Here is a 20,445-nt window from a genome sequence, read left to right as displayed (position 1 = left end):
TTGGTTTCGCCCAACGGAGAATCCCGTCCCCTGACTCTCCTTGCTCCAGAAAGGCGCTCTCTAAAACCTTCTTCTTTGACCAATCTTTTGGTCACCTGCCCTTATAATCTCCTTGTGCGGTTCAATGTCAAACCCTGATGGATAATCACCCCTGCAAGCATCTTGGGATGTATGACCATGTGAAAGATGCGGTATGAATGCAAGCTGTTCTTCTAATTGCTGAATTTCAGAAAGAACAAAGAACAAAGACAAAGAAATGTACAGCACAGGAACAGGCCCTTCGGCCCTCCAAGCCCGTGCCGACCATGCTGCCCGACTAAACTACAATCTTCTACACTTCATGGGTCCGTATCCCTCTATTCCCATCCTATTCATGTATTTGTCAAGATGCCCCTTAAATGTCACTATCGTCCCTGCTTCCACCACCTCCTCCGGTAACGAGTTCCAGGCACCCACTACCCTCTGTGGAAAAAACTTGCCTCGTACATCTACTCTAAACCTTGCCCCTCTCACCTTAAACCCATGCCCCCTAGTAATTGACCCCTCTACCCCAGGGAAAAGCCTCTGACTATCCACTCTGTCTATGCCCCTCATAGTTTTGTAGACCTCTATCAGGTCGCCCCTCAACCTCCATCGTTCCAGTGAGAACCGAGTTTATTCAACCGCTCCTCATAGCTAATGCCCTCCACACCAGGCAACATTCTGGTAAATCTCTTCTGCACCCTCTCTAAAGCCTCCACATCCTTCTGGTAGTGTGGCGACCAGAATTGAACACTATGCTCCAAGTGTGGAAGTTGCAGTAAGCAGCACCAACCGAGATCCTCATGAGCGTATTCCTGAGTGTAACCTTGTTTTTATTTCAGCGCCATTTTTAAAGTCCTTCACAGAGCCTCTTGCCCGGAGAGAAAATGGTTCTCAACCTCGAATCAAGAAATAGTAAAACTAACTTATTAAGTTCTCTGTGAAATTTGCTCCGAGTGCATTAGCCATTTTCATGTCATTGAGTTGGCAATCACTTCTAGCTGATAATAACAATTCATAGTTCTGAGTACACATGGAGTCTAACTCATAATTAGATATCTGCGTAACTGATACGAACTGTCTCGCGCTTATTGAGAAAATCAGTTTCCATTTTATCGTGATCAAATAGACAACCCCCCCTCTGACAAAGTGCTGCTATTTCACGACGGTTTCTTGTGAACCCCAGTTTGATTTTGACATGTTGAACGCGATGGGGACCCTGTGTTGACTGTTCTTTAGCCTCAATCTGTATGGATCCGATTTCAACATCTGTTCCGAGCTGCCAGGTGTTCGACCAGCTGCTTGGACAAATTTAATAGTCCTTTTACCCTCATTTATCATTGAGACGAGGAATTCTTTGACATGTAAAAACCACTCAGGTTGGAACATGTGACCTTGCTATCAAGGCCCTGGCTTTTACCCTGAAGCAAATAGGGAGAGAATTTGCAGAGAGCTTTTATCATTAATCCCAGGGGCTGTTTCCCCATTAAGTTTGAATCCTGACAGAAATTCCTCCTGCTTTACCCCCACCAACAACGTATCCTTCTGTTCCATTCTCTCTCAGGGCCACTGAATGGTTACAGGCGAAGAAGCAGGCCATTTGGCCCATCGCGTCCCTGCTGGCTGTCTGAATGGGCGACGCCCTTCCCGTAACCATGCACATTCTTCCTTTGCGGAGAATAATCCACCTTCCTCTTGAATTCCCCGATTATACCTGCCACCACACCACACTCTCAGCCAGTGCACTCCAGATCCTAGCCACTCGCTGCCCAAACAGGTTTTTAATAATAATAGTCTTTATTAGCGTCACAAGTGGGCTTACATTAACACTGAAATGAAGTGACTGTGAAAAGCCCCTAGTCCCCACACTCCGGCACCTGTTCGGGTACACGGAGGGAGAATTTAGAATGTCCAAATTACCTAACAGTACGTCTTTCGGGACTTGTGGGAGGAAACCGGAGCACCCGGAGGAATCCCACGGGGAGAACGTGCAGACTCCGCCCAGACAGTGACACAGCGGGGAATCGAACCCGGGTCCCTGGAGCTGGGAAGCAACAGTGCTAACCACTGTGCTACCCTGCCGCCCTTTTGCACATGTCACCATTAGTTCTTTGGCCAATTACTTGAAATCCGTGCTCTCTGGTTCCCATGTGGGAACACTTGCTCCCTGTCCACTCTGCCGAGACTCTTCAGGATTTTGAATGCTTCTGTCAAATCGCCTCGCAACCTTTTCTCCTCCAGAGAAAGCAGTCCCAGCTTCTCCAATCTAGCCACGTAACTGCAGTTCCTCAATCCTGGAACCATGGGAGGGATTCTCTGTAGCTCAACGCCAAAATTGGGATCGGCGATCGGGCGGAGAATGGATTCCGGCGCTGGATCCGGGGGAGGCGCCGGTTTGATGCCGGTTTGCGATGCTCCGCCGTTCCAAACATACGTCATTGGGAGGCGCTGTTGTTAGGCCGTTGGCGTGTCATCGGCCAGCCCACCCCCGATGCTCTGCCCCCGATGGGCCCTGTCCTTGATGCACGGGCCACATGTGGTCTCGCCGGTCGTGAACCCGACGTGCCGGCTGCGGCCGGTGTCCAGCGCCGCCACACTCGCCCGCGATCCGTGCCGCCGGTGGGAGGGGAGGGCTTCTGCCAGGGCTGGGGGCGGGGAGGTGGTGGGGTGTGGACAGGGGGTGGTAAGTGGGGTCGGAGTGGACGGGTTTGAGCACGGCGGGCGCCATCGTTTCCGGCGCCAGCGGAGCAGGCCGTCAGCCTTGCGCATGCGCGGCCCGGGATTCTCCGACTGTTTTCCACGGGTGGTTTACGCGGTGCCTGTGCTAGCCCCACACCGATACTGGAATCGGAGAGGGGTTCGCGCCGGTTTTCCTGTCGTGAACATAGCCGCTGGAACGGAGAATTACGCCCCTTGTGTTTACCAAGCTTCATAGTCAATGCTATTTGCCTTAATTACTCCTGTGTAGAATTCCACATTCTAACCATTCTCTGAGTGAAGAAGTTTTACTTGATCCTCTCCATTGGGCTTATTAGTGACTGTGTTATGTTTATTGCCCTTGGTTCTGGCCTCGTCCACAAGTGAAAGTATTTTCTCCACATTTACCCTGTCAGGCCTCTTTCCCAGTCACCAGGACACTGGTCAGCTCGGCCCTCAGTCTTCTCTTTTCTAGAGAAATGAGACCCCGCCCGGCCTTCAAACAGCTTTCAATTTACAGAAAGAAGGAAAAATAAAACTGGCATTCATGTAGCACCCGTCACAACCACCGGCCATCCCGTGGCCAACAAAGTGCTTTTGAACTGTAGTCACTGTTGGAAATGCATCAGCCAATTTGCACAGGAGGATTCCGCGAACAGCTATTCAATAGTGGCGAATTTTATCATCTTAAATGCTGACCACGACATTGAGGAGAACTCCCCAGCTCTTCTTTGGCATTAATCCAGAGAATCTTTGACAGCCGCCCAGGGCAGGTGGGGCCTCGCCTTGCTGGCTGAACCCACAGGCAGCACTTCTGACAGCGCAGTGCTGCTGTTATGCTGCATTGAATCATCAGTCCAGATCTTTAATTCTCAAATCCTGGAGTAGGATTTGAACGCACAAGATTCTGAATTAGAGGTGGGAGAGTACAACCAGCTGATTGCATCAGCTGTGTTTGCTTGTGCGAGGGAAAACTCTGATGGAAGCTACAACATTTGCTCATTAATTCTCAGCAGGTATATTGCGTCAAACATGCCTGCATTGACGGAGCTTAATGTTTGCTTTTTTTCCCCATTCATTTTTGGGATGTGGGGGCCGTTGGTCAGGTCAACATTTGTTGTCCCTCCCTAGTTGCCCTTCAGAAGGTGGTGGTGAGCTGCCTTCTTGAACTGCTGCAGTCCACATGGTGTAGGTGCACCCACCGTGCTGTTAGGGAGGGAGTTTCAGGGTTTGACCCGGCGACAGTGAAGGAACGGCGATATATTACTAAGTCACAGAATCAGAGAATTTACAGTGCAGAAGGAGGCCATTTGGTCCATCGAGCCTGCACTGGCCCTTGGAAAGAGCATCCCACTTAAACCCACACCTCCACCCTATCCCTGTAACCCAGTAACCCCACCTAACCTTTCGGACACTAAGAGCAATTTAGCATAGCCAATCCGCCGATCCTGCACATCTTTGGACAGTGGAGGAAACCGGAGCACCCGGAGGAAACCCACGCAGACACAGGGAGAAAGTGCAAACTCTTTACAGTCAGTAACCCGAGGCCGGAATTGAACCTGGGATCCTGGAGTTGTGAGGCAGCAGTGCTAACCACTGTGCTGCCCAATGTCAGGGTGGCGAGTGACTTGGAAGGGAACTTGCAGGAGGTGGGATTCCCAGGTATCTGCTGCCCTTGTCCTTCTAGATGGTAGTGGTTGTGGGTTTGGAAGGCGCGAAGGAATCTTAGTGAGTTCATGCAGAGCATCTAGTAGATGGTACACACAGCTGTCACTGTGGGTCAATGGTGGAGGGAGTGATTGTTTGTGGATAGGGCTGCTTTGTCCTGGATGGTGTTGAGCTTCTTGAGTGTTGTTGGAGCTGCACTCATCCAGGCAAGTGGACAGTATTCCGTCACACTCCTGACTTGTGCCTTGTAGATGGTGGACAGGCTTTGGGGAGTCAGGAAGTGAGTTACTCCCCACAGAATCCCTCGCCTTTGACCTGCACTTACAGCCACAGTATTTAGACGGCTAGTCCAGTTCAGCTTCTGGTCAATGGTAACCCCCCCAAGGATGTTGATTATGGAGGATTGAGCGATGGCACTGCCATTGAATGTCAAGGGCGATAGTTTCTATCTTGTCGGAGGTGGTGACACACATCATTTGATGTGGATAGCTACAGCTAGAAAAGCAACAGAATGAATCCAATTACACGAGATGAAAATATAATTAATTTTATTTCAAGATCAACACTGGTATTGAGACCAAATAAAACGTAACATTTGTGATTAGATTTGAACCCCGAAAACATTTGCCATACGCTGTACATTTATCATCAGGATAGTAATGCAAAGCACTGAAATTAATCGTACAGTCATGTTCAGACTGAGATTTCTCCTCCACGCCCTGGGTCCCCCGGTTGAAAGCAGCGGGAGGTTCAGGCAAAGAGGGTGTCCCAATTCTGATTCTTTTCTTTCTCTCTGCCCTCACTGGGAAGCCTAATTTTCCCTCCCCTGCCCCCAACACCCTTCCCGCCCTCCACTCATGAATATTGGTGGGGCGCTGCCCAATTTCCCTGCCCCAGGAACCGCCAGTCCCGGTGTGAAAATCGGCGCGAATCCCACCCCCACCGTCGACGGGATCGTTCCTGGAATTTTGGGCCTCTTTGCTAAAAGGGAGCTGGCTCTCCTATGCCCCCACTGATATTAATTAGCAACAACCCCCCTCAATGTCTGTTCTCCCCATCCCCACCCCCCCCACCACACATATACCCCCTCTTGGGGCTCGCACCGTGGCACTGCTCCTGCACAGGTAGGCACCGCCAACCTGCCTGTGTCAAAGGACAAAGAACAATGCAGGACAGGAACAGGCCCTTTGGCACTCTAAGCCTGCACCGGTCATGATACCAACCTTGGGGGCGGCATGTGGCGCAGTGGTTAGCACTGTCCCTGTGGAGTTTGCACACTGTCCCCATGTCTGCGTGGGTTTCACCCCAACAATCCAAAAGATGTGCAGGGTAGGTGGATTGGCCGCGCTAAATTGCCCCTTAATTGGAGAAAAAATAATTGGGTACTTTAAATGCATTTTAAAAAATGATACCACCCTTGGCCAAAACCCTCAGCAGTGCCAACGCACTGCCCAGACATGTACATAAAATCGTAGAAATTACAGTACAGAAGGAGACCACTCGGCCCATCGAGTCGTCACCGGCCCTTGGAAAGAGCACCCCACTCAAGCCCCATGCCTCCACCCTATCCCCTTTCTCCCCGTGACCCAGCAACCCCACCTAGCCTTTTTGGACACTAAGGGCAATTTATCACGGCCAATCCACCTAACCGGCACGTCTTTGGACTGTGGGAGGAAACCGGAGCGCCCGGAGGAAACCCAGGCAGACACGGGGAGAACGTGCAGACTCCGCACAATGATCCAAGCCGGGACTCGAACCTGGGACCCTGGAGCTGTGAAATGAAATGAAAAAAAATGAAAATCGCTTATTGTCACGAGTAGGCTTCAAATGAAGTTACTTTGAAAGGCCCCTAGTCACCACATTCCGGCGCCTGTTCGGGGAGGCTGGTACGGGAATTGAACCGTGCTGCTGGCCTGCTTTCAAAGCCAGCGGTTTAGCCCTGTGCTAAACCAGCAACTATGCTAACCACGGTGCTGCTCTTCCACATCTACCTTCCACAAGGGCCACAGTGGACTGCCTCATGCCCGACCAAACGTGTTGTAAATAATGCCGTGCGACATCGCGCCGGCACCTGGTGAATATTACGTGAGGGGGAAGGTCTGGAGGGAGTGCTCGCTAATGACATGCTAATATATTAAAATGAGGTTCCGCCGTTCCCAAGGAGCGAATCGCTACTCCCCTGGAAGGGGGGGGGGGGGTCTGGAAATTCCAAAATGCAATTTTGAGCCTGTGCCGTGTTTCTCAAGGGGGGGAAGAGTGTGGACTCAAAATCACCTCCTTAATGTCCAACAGCGGCTTAGCCCTCCTCCCTCTTTCGGACGCTTCCTGTCCCATTCAGGATTATCTACGCTGTCATGTGGAGCCTTGCTGAGCTTTAGTACTCAGTCCTGACCCAAGAACCAGAGGTTATGAAAATCGCTTATTGTCACAAGTAGACTTCAATGAAGTTACTGTGAAAAGCCCCTAGTCGCCACATTCCGGCGCCTGTTCGGGGAGGCTGGTACGGGAATTGAACCGTGCTGCTGGCCTGCTTTAAAAGCCAGCGATTTAGCCCAGTGTGCTAAACCAGCCCCAATTCTACAGTGCGCTGCTAATACTGGGGGGAAATTGCAACTGCCCACCGGTTCCGGCTAATGAACATACGGAGCTACTGATTCGGGATGCTTTGTGGCAGGTATGCTTTTGTCCCAAATTCGCCAGCAATTGCTGGAAAGAGACTCACTAGGTCTCAAGGAGGCACGGGCCCTCGCGGCCTCGTTCGATGTGGCATCGCAGAACGCACGTTCCCAAGCCCCCGACGCGCGGCAGCCCCTTGGGCATCGTGGACCCCTGCCGCGACCGAACCGGGTCCCGGACTCTATGCGGGAGAGATGGGCGCCGCCATTTTGTGCTCCTCCGGCCATGTGCGATCAATGGGCTGCGCCATCTTGTCCACCCCCGACCGTGTGTGACCCGTGGACGCCGCCATCTTGGCTGACGGCTAAGGACCCCGGGATGGACGGCCCCACGGGGCCTGAGGAAAATGCCCCGATGCAGCAACAGCGACTTGGTTCGGTGACCTTGGACCAGTCGCAGCCCCGAACGCTCCATACGATAACAACGACGGTACTCATAAACGGGTACGAGACGCCCTGCCTGATCGACTCTGGGAGCACGGAGAGTTTTATACATCCCGATACGGTAAGACGCTGTTCCCTTCCGATCCACCCGAGTAATCAAAAGATTTTCCTGGCAGCAGGATCCCATTCTGTAGAGATAATAGGGTTCTGCATCTCGAACCTCACGGTGCAGAGGAGGGAGTTCAAGAATGACCAGCTTTACGTCCTTCCCCACCTCTGCGCTGCCACACTCCTGGGGTTGGATTTCCAGTGCAACCTCCAGAGTTTAACGTTTCAATTTGGCGGCCCTGTACCCCCACTCACTATCTGCGGCCTCGCGACCCTCAAGGTCGACCCGCCTTCCCTGTTTGCGAACCTCACCCCGGATTGCAAACCAGTCGCTACTCGGAGCAGACGGTACAGCGCCCAGGACCGAACCTTTATCCGGTCAGAAGTCCAGCGGCTGCTGAAGGAAGGCATAATCCAGGCCAGCAATAGTCCCTGGAGAGCTCAGGTGGTAGTTGCAAAGACCGGGGAGAAGCAGAGGATGGTCATAGACTATAGTCAAACCATCAATAGGTACACGCAGCTGGATGAGTACCCTCTCCCCTGCATATCCGACATGGTCAATCGGATTGCACAGTACAAGGTCTTTTCCACGGTGGACCTTAAGTCCGCCTATCCGCCCGAGCGACCGCAAATACACTGCTTTTGAAGCAGACGGGCGGCTCTATCACTTTTTAAGGGTTCCATTCGGCGTCACTAATGGGGTCTCGGTCTTCCAACGGGAGATGGACCGAATGGTTGACCGGTACGGTTTGCGGGCCACGTTTCCGTACCTCGATAATGTCACCATCTGCGGCCACGACCAGCAGGACCACGACGCCAACCTCCGAAAATTCCTCCAGACTGCAAACGCCCTGAATCTCACATACAACAGGGAGAAATGCGTGTTTAGCACCGACCGTCTAGCCATCCTCGGCTACGTAGTGCGAAACGGAGTTATAGGCCCAGACCCGGAACGCATGCGCTCCCTTATGGAGTTCCCCCTCCCTCACTGCTCCAAGGCCCTGAAACGCTGTCTGGGCTTTTTCTCTTATTACGCCCAGTGGGTCCCCAACTACGCGGACAAGGCCCGTCCGCTAATTCAGTCCACTTCTTTCCCCTGTCGACAGAGGCCCGCCAGGCCTTCAGCCGCATCAAAGCGGATATCGCAAAGGCCACGATGCACGCCATCGATGAGTCCCTCCCCTTCCAAGTCGAGAGCGACGCGTCCGATGTAGCTCTGGCGGCCACCCACAACCAAACGGGCAGACCCGTGGCCGTTTTCTCACGCACCCTCCACGCCTCAGAAATCCGCCACTCCTCAGTGGAAAAGGAGGCCCAGGCCATAGTGGAAGCTGTGTGACATTGGAGGCATTACCTGGCCGGTAGGAGATTCACTCTCCTCACTGACCAACGGTCGGTGCCTTCATGTTCGATAATGCACAGCGGGGCAAGATCAAGAACGACAAGATCTTGCGGTGGAGGATCGAACTCTCCACCTACAACTACGAGATCTTGTATCGTCCCGGGAAGCTAAACGAACCTCCTGATGCCCTATCCCGCGGCACATGTGCCAACGCACAAGTGGACCGTCTCCGAACCCTCCACGAGGACCTCTGCCCGGGGGTCACTCGGTTCTATCACTTTGTGAAGACCCGCAACCTGCCCTACTCCATCGAGGAGGTCAGGACCGCCACCAGGAACTGCCAGATCTGCGCAGAGTGCAAGCCGCACTTCTACAGGCCAGATAAAGCCCACCTGATAAAGGCTTCCCGTCCCTTTGAACGCCTCAGTCTGGACTTCAAAAGCCCCCTCCCCTCCACCGACCGCAACACGTACTTCCTGAACGTGATTGACGAGTACTCCCGTTTCCCATTCGCCATCCCCTGCCCCGACATGACCGCGGCCACGGTCATTAAAGCCCTCTGCACCATTTTTACACTGTTCGGTTTCCCCACCTACATACACAGTGATAGGGGGTCCTCCTTCATGAGCGACGAACTGCATCAATTCCTGCTCAGCAAGGGCATCGCCTCGAGCAGGACGACCAGTTACAACCCCCGGTGTAACTGACAGGTAGAGAGGGAGAATGGAATGGTCTGGAAGGCCGTCCTGCTGGCCTTACGGTCCAGAAACCTCCCAGTCCCCCGCTGGCAGGAAGTCTCCCCGGACGCCCTTCACTCCATCCGGTACCACAACAAATCAAACACCTCACGAACGCCTCCTTGTCTTCCCTAGGAAGTCCTCCTCCGGAACGTCACTCCCGACCTGGCTGGCAGCCCCGGGACCCATCCTGCTCCGAAAACATGTGCGGACGCACAAATCGGACCCGTTGGTCGAGAGGGTTCATCTCCTCCACATGAACCCTCAGTACGCCTACGTGGCGTACCCCGACGGCCGACAGGACACGGTCTCCCTGCGGGACCTGGCGCCCGCCGGATCAACACCCCCCCCCCCAACAACAATCACCTCCTCCCTCCCACCGGCACACCCCACAGCCGCCCCCTTCCCGGGTGGATCGGTCCTTCCCCGGCCCCGCCTAGGGGTAGTGAAGCAGGAAGAGACATCGCTACTCTCCCAGAGACGACTGTGCCCGAGCCAGCGCCTGCATCACCGCTGGGACTGAGACGATCGGGGAGGACAACCAGGGCACCCATTCGACTCATTGAATCATTATAACAAAGCAAGAAATGCCTCTGTAAATAATTCAGTTGCCCAGTAAAAGCGGCATTGTAAATAGTGCTGGTAGTTTGATATCGGAGCATAGCCGCTGTGTTAGTGGCATCCCAGGTACCGATTCTGTAAACCCCTACCACCATACGGCCCACTACCCCCGCCGGGTTCTTTTTTAACAAGGGGTGAATGTGGTGGTATGCATTAGGGATATTACAGTACCCTGTGATGCCGAGAGGCTATTGGTGGATAGACGCCGGGTCCCGATTGGATCAGCCGTCTACTGGCTCCACCCAGTAAGGCAGAGTATAAGAGCTCGGGTTCTCCCAGCAGCCGCATTCTGTAACTGTGCTGCTGGGGAACAAGTCTGCGTAATAAAGCCATCGATTGACTCCTTCTCATCTCGTCTCGTGAGTGATTGATTGTGGTACAATGATAAAACAGTAACAATTGAACTTTAAAAGCCTATTTGGATGCAGCACTGTTACGCTTTCTATTAGTATTTGGTTATGTTCCCGTACCAGCCTCCCCGAACAGGCGCTGGAATGTGCCGACTAGGGGTTTTTCACAGTAACTTCATTTGAAGCCTACTTGTGACAATAAGCGATTTTCATTCATTCATTACATTCATGTTACTGGATTTGATCCTTCAGCGGCCTAGACCCAGGGATCATTAGAGAGGATGTCAGCTCGTGTTACGAATTCAAATCCCACTGCGTCAGCTCGGCACTTTAAATTCTGACAATTAAATGAAAAGGTTGGTTTCTGTAACTTTGCTCTTGTATCAGTAACGGAGACCATGTAACGTGCAGATTGTTGCAAAAACCCATCCGGCTCACTAATGTCCTTTAGGGAAGGAAATCTGCTGTCCTTGCCCGGTCTGGCCTACACGTGACTCCAGATCCACAGCAATGTGGATGACGCTTAACTACCCCCTCTGAAGTCTCCCAGAAAGTACTGTTCAAGGGCAGTTCAGGATGGGCAACGAATGCTGACCCTGACAGCGACGCCCACATCCCATGCATGAAACATAGAAAAGAGCAGAAGGAGGCCATTCAGCCCCTCGAGTCTTCTTCACCCTTAATTGTTATCATGGCTGATCATCCAACTCAGTAATCTGCTCCCGCTTTCTCCCTGTATCCCTTTGATCGATTTAGCCCCAAGAGCTATAGCTAATTCCTTCGTCAAAACATTCAGGACGGGATTCTCCGCCCCGCCCCACCCTTTTCCCGGGATGGCGCCCCCCCGCTGGCAGCGGGATCCTCCATTCCGGCAGCCGGCCAATGGGGCTTCCCATTGTGTCCATCCCACTCCGTCAGTAAGCAGAGAACATCCGGTGCAGAAGGAGGCCATTCGGCCCATCGGGTCTGCACCGACCCACTTAAGCCCTCACTTCCACCCTCTCCCCGTAACCCAATAAGCCCATCTAACCTTTTTGGACACTAAGGGGCAATTTTATCGTGGCCAATCCACCTAGCCTGCACGTCTTTGGACTGTGGGAGGAAACCGGAGCATCCAGAGGAAACCCACGCACACACGGGGGAGAACGTGCAGACTCCGCACAGACAGTGACCCACAGCTTCACAGCGCCACCCACTTGTGCTGCCCCTACCCGCGTGGATGCCTGCGAAGCAAGGATCCCGCCAACGGCGAATCCCGCAGACGATGTTTTGACCACAATTGCTCTCTGTGGTAGCGAATTCCACAGGCTCACCGCTCTGGGTGAATAAATGTTTCCTATCACAGTCCCAAATCCTCAGACTGTGACCTCTGGTACTAGGTTCTCCCGCCATCTGCCCTGTCCAGTCCTGTTCGAATTTTCCAGGTTTCTATGACATCCCCCCTCATTCTTCTGAACTCCAGTTAATACAATCCTAACCGACTCAATCTCTCCTCATTCGTCAGTCCCGCCATCCCAGGAATCAGTCTGGTAAACCTTCGCTGCACTCCCTCGAGAGCAAGAACATCCTTCCTCAGATAAGGAGACCAAAACTGCTCACAATACTCCAGGTGTGGCCTCACCAAGGCCCTGTATAATTGCAGCAAGACATCCCTGCTCCTGTATTCGAATCCTCTTGCAATGAAGGGCAGCATACCATTTTGACTTCTTCACCGCCTGCTGCACCTGCGTGCTTACCTTCAGCGACTGGTTTATAAAGACACCCAGGTCTTGTTGCAGAGCCCCCTCTCTCAATTTCTAGCCATTCAGCTAATAATCTGCCTTCCTGTTTCCTGAGCTTAAAGGAACACCCTGCTAGACGGTAGCAAACGGATTGGTGCACATTGAATGGTTAGCACGGTAGCATAGTGGTTAGCACAATTGCTTCACAGCTCCAGGGTCCCAGGTTCGATTCCCGGCTTGGGTCACTGCCTGTGCGGAGTCTGCACGTCCTCCCCGTGTGTGTGTGGGTTTCCTCCGGGTGCTCCGGTTTCCTCCCACAGTCCAAAGATGTGCAGGGTAGGTGGAATGGCCATGCTAATTTGCACTTAGTGTCCAAAATTGCCCTTAGTGTTGGGTGGGGTTACTGGGTTGTGGGGATGGGGTGGAGGTGTGGGCTTGGGTAGGGTGCTCTTTCCAAGAGCTGGTGCAGACTCGATGGGCCGAATGGCCTTCTGTACTGTAAATTCTATGATTCTGTGAATGGGCAGATTCACCCAAACCCTTCAGTTGCTCATGGAGAAGTGGAAAAGAGGCACTTCAGGGCTGTTCAAATGCCCACTCCCTTTTCTGCACCCCATCCCAATCGGAAAGAAGTGGCTATGAACATTGTCGCCTTTTATCTTGCTGGCTGCAGATTGGATAATGGAATCACAGCTTAAGGCATTCCCACCCTGATCGTATGAGCATTACTGTGTTTGCTTTTCGAAGCTACCATCGGTGGCTCTGGCATCTATTCCGAAGGGACCCCTGTTTCTCCCTCGCTGCATGTGTTCAGAGTCACATGCAGCCAGGGAGACAGGAACGGGAACCTTGATTCCCAAACACAATTGTTCATTCCCCCCCCCCCTTAATCTCCTCCACCGTTTCCTTTCCTATTCAGAGTTTAGCAGGAACGGGAAGGCTCCATGCTCTCGCGGAAATGGCTGTACCTCTTGATGATAGTTAGGTGGTGTGTACAGTGCGTCGCTACCTGCACCAATCCCTGGTCCCGCAACGCTGACACGCGGGTATCCCGATGGAGCGGAGGCAAATCCCTCTCTTCCCAAGTTCAGGAATGCTGAGAGCAGAAATGTAATGCCCAAACTGGGAATCGCTCCATCAGTCGAGGCTGATTTGATCGTGCCTGATCTGTTGGGTTTTAACACCACACAGTATGATAAATTCATTCATGAAGCAGTGGGGGCAGCATACCATTCCCTTCTCCGTCATCTGTTAGGCTAAAGACAAAAGTAACAAATACGTTGGAGATTGATGTCTGAAAGTGATTCCAACTGCATGTCAACATACCAAAATAAGATCAACATCACAAAATATATTAAGATTTCCTGATAAATTACTTTCCTTGGTCTGGCGCACATTAAAAATGTGGCTTTGAATAGTTAAACATGAGGTAGTCCAGATAATAAAAGTTATAAATCTGTTGCCTTTCCAAAGGGGATATTTGAAGGAGATACTGCTTAACGACAGCAGAGGTGGTCCTCTCATCGGTGGAATGCCTGTCTTTGAAAGTAGGGAACTGCAGTGGGAGAGGGGTGTCTATCAGCTTCAGAAAGTAGTTAGCATCATTCTCCAAATTCTCAAACTTTCCAATAAAGTCGTAATTAATCAGGCAGGGAGAGCAGAGCCTGCTGATTGGCTCCCAGTGAATATCCATGCCGACGGGCTTCTCTGGGTCCAAGAGGTAGCGAACAAACTCGCTGAAAGATACGCCTGCTCCAGTGCTGAGGGCCTCGGCACTGGCGTTGGTTCTGTATTTCTTCAGGATCGCCTTGCCAAACACGGGGTGGTAATAGATGTTTGGGTGCTCAAATTTATCCCTGAACGCCGATACCAGTCTCTCCATCGGGTCCCGCACGAACAGCACTTTGGTGAAGGTATTCAAAAACTCGTAAGTGTCCTGAAGGCTGTAGCTGTCCAACCTGCGAAGGTGCTTCCCGTAGTGCACAAAGTCGTGCGAGATGTTGTGCGGGGACAAGGCGAGGCCATTCAGCACCATCAGGACGCGCTTCCAGTTGGAGCACCCAGCTTTGGGCACTTCGCAGTACAGGATCTTGTGCTTGTCCTCCACATAGACACGAGACACCAGCCTGATCAGGGAGGTCCTGTGCTTACTGAAGTGATACTTCTTGCAGAAGTCGGCGAGGGACCGTTTCCTTCTCTGCTGGACGTCATCTGTCGCCAGACTCCGGTTCAGGAGGTGGTCCACTGGCAGGCTGATGAGGGGCTCGAACAGTTTCTTCAGCAATAGATTCCTCATCTTCCTCTGTTGGGATAACCTCTTCTCCAGCAAGTCATCGCCTTCGCCGAAAGGGTGCACCGTGGACTTTGTAGCCGTCCCATTGCTAAATTCCTCAACTCGGAAACTCACCGCTGCAGCGGTCTTGAAACTTTGGTGAAGCTTCCCTGCGATTTTCGTTGGTTGACTCCAGGCCTATTGAGAAAATAAAACAAGTTAAAGTAAAGTGAAAATCTGAAGAATGATGGGAGAAAGCGGTGGAACGTGGAGCAACATTTATCACCCACAGAGACCAAATTACTCCATCAAAATCTGACGGGCACAGTGGAAAATGGAGCTCAATTAATTTAAGCTGCAAACTCTTTCTTCACACTTTGATGGATGTTCCCAGTGTTCAGCTTCACAGGATCAAACCCAAATAGCCTGGGGAAAGGATGTGAAGGGTGCGTGGGGTGGGGGGGCAGGCTCAGTTTTGACCTTGAACAGTATCGTGAAGAGGGAGGCAGAAATGAGAAAACTTTAGGCCAATTAACCTAATGTCTGTCACAGGGAACCATAATACAATTGGGCAGAGGCGCCATGGTTTTGTGAAAGGGAAATTGTGATTGCCTCAATTATTTGAATTAGGATGTAACAAGCAAGGTGGACAAAGGGGAACTGATAGATGTAGTATATTTGGATTTCCAAAATTGATTTGATAAGGTGCCACATAAGAGGCTGCTGCTGTCTTGGGGGGAAATTAAGATTTTAAAAATGAAATTGTGATAAAATAAAATAAAGAAAGGTGGTTTCCGGTAAATGAGAGGTAATGCATTTTGGAAGACAGGTAGGGAATATACAGTGAAAGGTAGAACCTCAAGAGTATTGACAGTCAGAGAGATCTTGGGGTACAGGTCCACAGGTCACTGAAAGGGGCAACACAGATGGAGAAGGTAGTCAAGAAGACTTACGGCATGCTTACCTTCATTGGCGGGGGCATTGAGTACAAAAATTGGCAAGTCATGTTGCAGCTGTATAGAACCTTAGGCCACACTTGGAGTATAGTGTTCAATTCTGGTCGCCACACTACCAGAAGGATGTGGAGGTTTTAGAGAGGGTGCACAAGAGATTTACCAGGATGTTGCCTGGTATGGAGGGCATTAGCTATGAGAAGAGGTTGAATAAACTTGGTTTGTTCTCACTGGAACGAAGGAGGTTGAGGGGCGACCTGATAGAGGTCTACAAAATTATGAGGGGCATAGACAGTGGATAGTCAGAGACTTTTTCCCAGGGTAGAGGGGTCAATTACTAGGGGGCATAGGATTAAGGTGCGAGGGACAAGGGTTAGAGGAGATGTACAAAGTAAGTTTTTTTACACAGAGGGTAGTTGGTGCCTGGAACTCGTTGCCGGAGGAGGTGGTGGAAGCAGGGACGATAGTGACATTTAAGGGGCATCTTGACAAATACATGAATAGGTTGGGAATAGAGGGATACGGACCCCGGAAGTGTAGAAGATTTTAGTTTAGACGGGCAGCATGGTCGGCGCAGGCTTGGAGGGCCGAAGGGCCTGTTCCTGTGCTGTACTTTTCTTTGTTCTTTTTTCTTGATAAAAGGGGATTGATAATTGCAGCTGTCTGAAGGGGTATTTTGTTTTGTGAATTAGCATACCAGTGAGAAAAGCAAGTGTTCCCTACGTGACTTGGGGAAAATAATTGGATGTGTCTTCAAAGTGGAGAGATAGGGAATTGGCGCTTAAATACTAAAAGCCGGGTCCACAGGGTGGGTCACATCAAAGGGAAATAATGATACATCCATAGTACAATAACTGGAGAAAGGGACACAGTAGAATCAGCTACCATCATAGCCACACCCAGCTGCAGAAAACTGCCTCCCCCGAAAACAAGTTATCGCTAAAAGGTGGCTGGTTAAAATTAGAACCTAGAAGGTTATGCCTTGCTGAAACTGAAGACAGTTTCCCAAATGTGAACAAATAACCTGTGCGTGGTAACTATTTGCTGGATTTAGCTCACAGAGTAATCTAATATTGGATGTTGTTTGGGGTAAAGAGGCGTCTCAGAGTTCAGGAAACGTAACTAGTTGGGAACAAAGGGGTAACTCCATGTAATACTGTGTGTGTAAATCCATCATTGTAGTTAAGTATACTGTTGTAGTGTATTATAGTCCTTCTTGTCATGCCTTTCTTTGCAAATTAATAAATATTCTTTATTAATTAATCACAAACTGACTGGACTGTTCCTCTCCAGTTTGCAACCCTTTCGTTACGGTATGCCAAATTGAAAATATACACCGCTAAGAACTGGATGTGAATTCTCCGGCCGTTTGATGGCGACGGGATTCTTTGTTCTAGGCTTCCCAGCGACGTGGGTTGGCGACAATGGGAATTGCCATTGACAGGGGTGGGAGCAAAGAATCCCACCGCCAGCGAATGGCACGCTGCTTCCCGCTGCTGGAAAACACGCACCTGGGAGGCTGGAGAATCCCGCCCGAGGTGATGTAAGTTACGCTTCTGGATATCCTCCCACTTAACATCCGCAGGGCTCTTAACACGGCACAAGATAAGAGCTAGTGGTATTGGAAGTGATATCTTAACATGGGTAGAGGATAGGTTAACTAACCAGGGGTTATGGGGGATAGACAGAACGGTGGGGGGGGTAAGGCCAGAATCAGATCAGCCAATGGTCTCAGTGAATGGGGGAGCAGGCATGTTCTTATAGGTGATTGCGATGTACTCTACCCCCTGCCCACCTTCATTGACTTGCCAATTACATTTATGATGGGCAGCTGACTCTCTATCGGCCGTATTACCCACTGGACTGAAGGAACAAAAACATCTCCCACGGGATTCTGATGAGCTGATGCAAAGTTGACCAAAACTAGACTAATGTTGAGGTTAGGATTTGTTTTTGGGTTGGCCAGAACTCAACCTTTGCGCATCCGATCTTTTCTAATTGTTGTAGAAATGCGGGGTTATGCTTTTCAGAAGTGGAGAGACCATCCGCGGTCGACCCGTAGAGGTCTTCAAATTACAGGAGGTTTTGAGAAAGTAGACACAGTCAACACTTGTGCCAAACGAATTCCCGGCAAAACCGAAAACAGGGTTTTAATTTTAACCCAATCAGTTGGAGTTTTAACCTCCGCAACAGAACAGCAGGGAAGGCCAGCTGAATACCTCGGCTACCCTGTGAAGCTCCGAAGGAGTTCTGCACTGTTGGTATTGCCGCCTCTTGGGTGAGGCCTGAAGCTGAGGCCAATGCCCGTTCTCTCAGGTGAATGTAAAGGATCCCACGTGCTCCAAGGAAAACAACCCCAGTCTCTCTCCATAGCCGAAACGCTCCAGCCCAGGCAGCATCCTGGTGAATCTCCTCTGCACCCTCTCCAGTGCAGTCACACCCTTCCTATAGTGCGGCGACCAGAACTGCACACAGTGCTCTAGCTGTGACCTTACCAGTTTTATACAGCTCCAGCATAACCTCCCTGCTCTTGCAGTCTATGCCTCAGCTAATAAAGCCAAGTGTCCCATATTCATTCTTAACCACCTAATCTACCTGTCTGCTGGCTGCATGGATCTTTGGAAAGGTCCCTCTGATCCTCTGTGCTTCCAAGCGCCCTACTATTCATTGTGTATTCCCTTCCCGCTATACTTCCGAAAATGCATCACCTCAGACTTTTCAGATTAAATTCCATTTGCCACTGTCCTGCCCATCTGACCAGCCCGTCTATATCGTCCTGCGCTCTCAGGCTTTCCTCCTCGCTATTTACTATACCACCAATTTTTGTGTGATCTGCGAACTTACTGATCGTACCACCATATCCATGTCTAAATCATTAATGTTCACTACAAACAGCCAAGGGACCCAGCACATCTCTGGACTCCCGCTCTCGATCAATCCACCAATGGGAACAGTTCCTCTGTATCTACTCTGTCCAGACCCCTCATGATTTGCAACACCTCGATCACCTTCTCTCCTGCCAAGAGAACAGTCCCAGCTTCTCCAATCTGTCCACCCAATTGAAGTTCCTCATTCTGGAACCTTTGTTGCAAATGGTTTTTACAACGGGCAGCGACCAGCCACTTACTGATTGACTTGAAGTTGAAGCATATGTGAAGATGGACCTGTTGGGTGACCAATGGTGGGAGAGTGGGGGGCAGGGCGGTCAGTGGCAAGAGGCTATTTCGTAAAGCCTCCAGAATTATGTGCAACCCGTGTTGGCAACCCAATCCTCATCTCTGCTTCACCTTCCGAGCTGAAACAACCCAAGTCAACAGGGCGAGTTTTTAACGTTGAGAAGCATGGGAGAAAGAACCTTTTGTGGCCTAACCAGCCAACATTTATCATATATTTGTCATGGAAATGGTGAGGGTGGGTTTGAACGTAAGCTGCTGACAGATTGCATGCCTGTCATTCCTGTACACTACGTCATGTATCTGAAACGCAAAGTTCAATTACCTTATCACTTTGTACCTGTTGAATCTTGTAGCTCTGCACTAAAAGAAAAGGAGAGCATAAGATAAGGGATAATCGTCATGGAAATACATTTTGCAGAAACAGAGGTCAATCCAACTGGACAAAATAAACTACCTCTCTGAAGGTAACATTATAACTTGGATTTAGTTATTGGAATAATAATGAAACATAGAAACATTGCAAATCGGAGCAGGAGGAGGCCATTCAGCCCTTTGAGCTTGCTCTGCCATTCACCATGATCAAGGCTGATCATCACGCTCAATACATGTTCAATACAGTGCAGCACTCCCTCAGCACTGACCCACTGACAGTGCAGCACTCCCTCAGTACTGACCCTCTGACAGTGCAGCGCTCCCTCAGCACTGACCCACTGACAGTGCAGCACTCACTCAGTACTGACCCTCTGACAGTGCAGCACTCCCTCAGCACTGACCCACTGACAGTGCAGCACTCACTCAGTACTGACCCTCTGACAGTGCGGCACTCCCTCAGTACCGACCCTCTGACAGTGCAGCACTCCCTCAGTACTGACCCTCTGACAGTGCAGCAGTTCCTCAGTACTGACCCTCTGACAGTGCAGCAGTTCCTCAGCACTGACCGTCTGACAGTGCGGCCCTCCCTCAGGACTGATCCTCTGACAGTGCAACACTCCCTCAGTACTGACCCTCTGACAGTGCAGCAGTTCCTCAGTACTGACCCTCTGACAGTGCAGCACTCCCTCAATACTGACCCTCTGACAGTGCAGCACTCACTCAGTACTGACCCTCTGACAGTGCAGCACTCCCTCAGTACTGACCCTCTGACAGTGCAGCATTTCCTCAGTACTGACCCTCTGACAGTGTGACACTCCCTCAGTACTGACCCTCTGACAGTGCAGCACTCCCTCAGTACTGACCCTCTGACAGTGCAGCAGTTCCTCAGCACTGACCGTCTGACAGTGCGGCCCTCCCTCAGTACTGATCCTCTGACAGTGCAACACTCCCTCAATACTGACCCTCTGACAGTACAGCATTCCTTCAATGCTGACCCTCTGACAGTGGAGCCCCCCACAAACTGTCCTTCTGACAGTGCAGCACACCCTCAACATTGACCCTGTGACAGTGCAGCACTCACTCAGTACAGACCCTCTGACAGTGCAGCACTCCCTCAGTACTGACCCTCTGACAGTGCAGCACTCACTCAGTACTGCCCCTCTGACAGTGCAGCACTCCCTCAGTACTGACCCTCTGACAGTGCGGCACTCCCTCAGTACTGACCCTCTGACAGTGCAGCACTCCCTCAATACTGACCCTCTGACAGTGCAGCACTCACTCAGTACTGACCCTCTGACAGTGCAGCACTCCCTCAGTACTGACCCTCTGACAGTGCAGCATTTCCTCA

The 20,445-nt window shown here is 51.1% G+C and overlaps 1 protein-coding gene and 1 long non-coding RNA gene across 5 annotated transcripts in view; one reads left to right on the top strand and one right to left on the bottom strand.

The window, feature by feature from the left end:
• Window positions 1-20,445, top strand: part of LOC140385883 (uncharacterized) — a 203,002-nt gene that overhangs the window by 66,020 nt on the left and 116,537 nt on the right. The gene's annotated exons all lie outside the window — the stretch shown is intronic.
• Window positions 12,636-20,445, bottom strand: part of LOC140385882 (carbohydrate sulfotransferase 9-like) — a 192,070-nt gene continuing 184,260 nt past the window's right edge. For all 4 annotated transcript variants that reach the window (XM_072468494.1, XM_072468493.1, XM_072468495.1 and 1 more), the window contains exons 3-4: window positions 19,048-19,085; window positions 12,636-14,794 (exon numbers count right to left, since the gene is read on the bottom strand). In XM_072468494.1, coding sequence (XP_072324595.1) covers window positions 13,721-14,794; window positions 19,048-19,085 — 1,112 coding nt within the window. In that variant the 3' untranslated portion in view covers window positions 12,636-13,720. The remainder of the gene's footprint in view (window positions 14,795-19,047; window positions 19,086-20,445) is intronic.

Source organism: Scyliorhinus torazame, chromosome 11 (assembly GCF_047496885.1).
Source record: "Scyliorhinus torazame isolate Kashiwa2021f chromosome 11, sScyTor2.1, whole genome shotgun sequence".
Taxonomy (NCBI): domain Eukaryota; kingdom Metazoa; phylum Chordata; class Chondrichthyes; order Carcharhiniformes; family Scyliorhinidae; genus Scyliorhinus; species Scyliorhinus torazame.
This window is presented reverse-complemented; position numbering and strand designations above follow the sequence as displayed.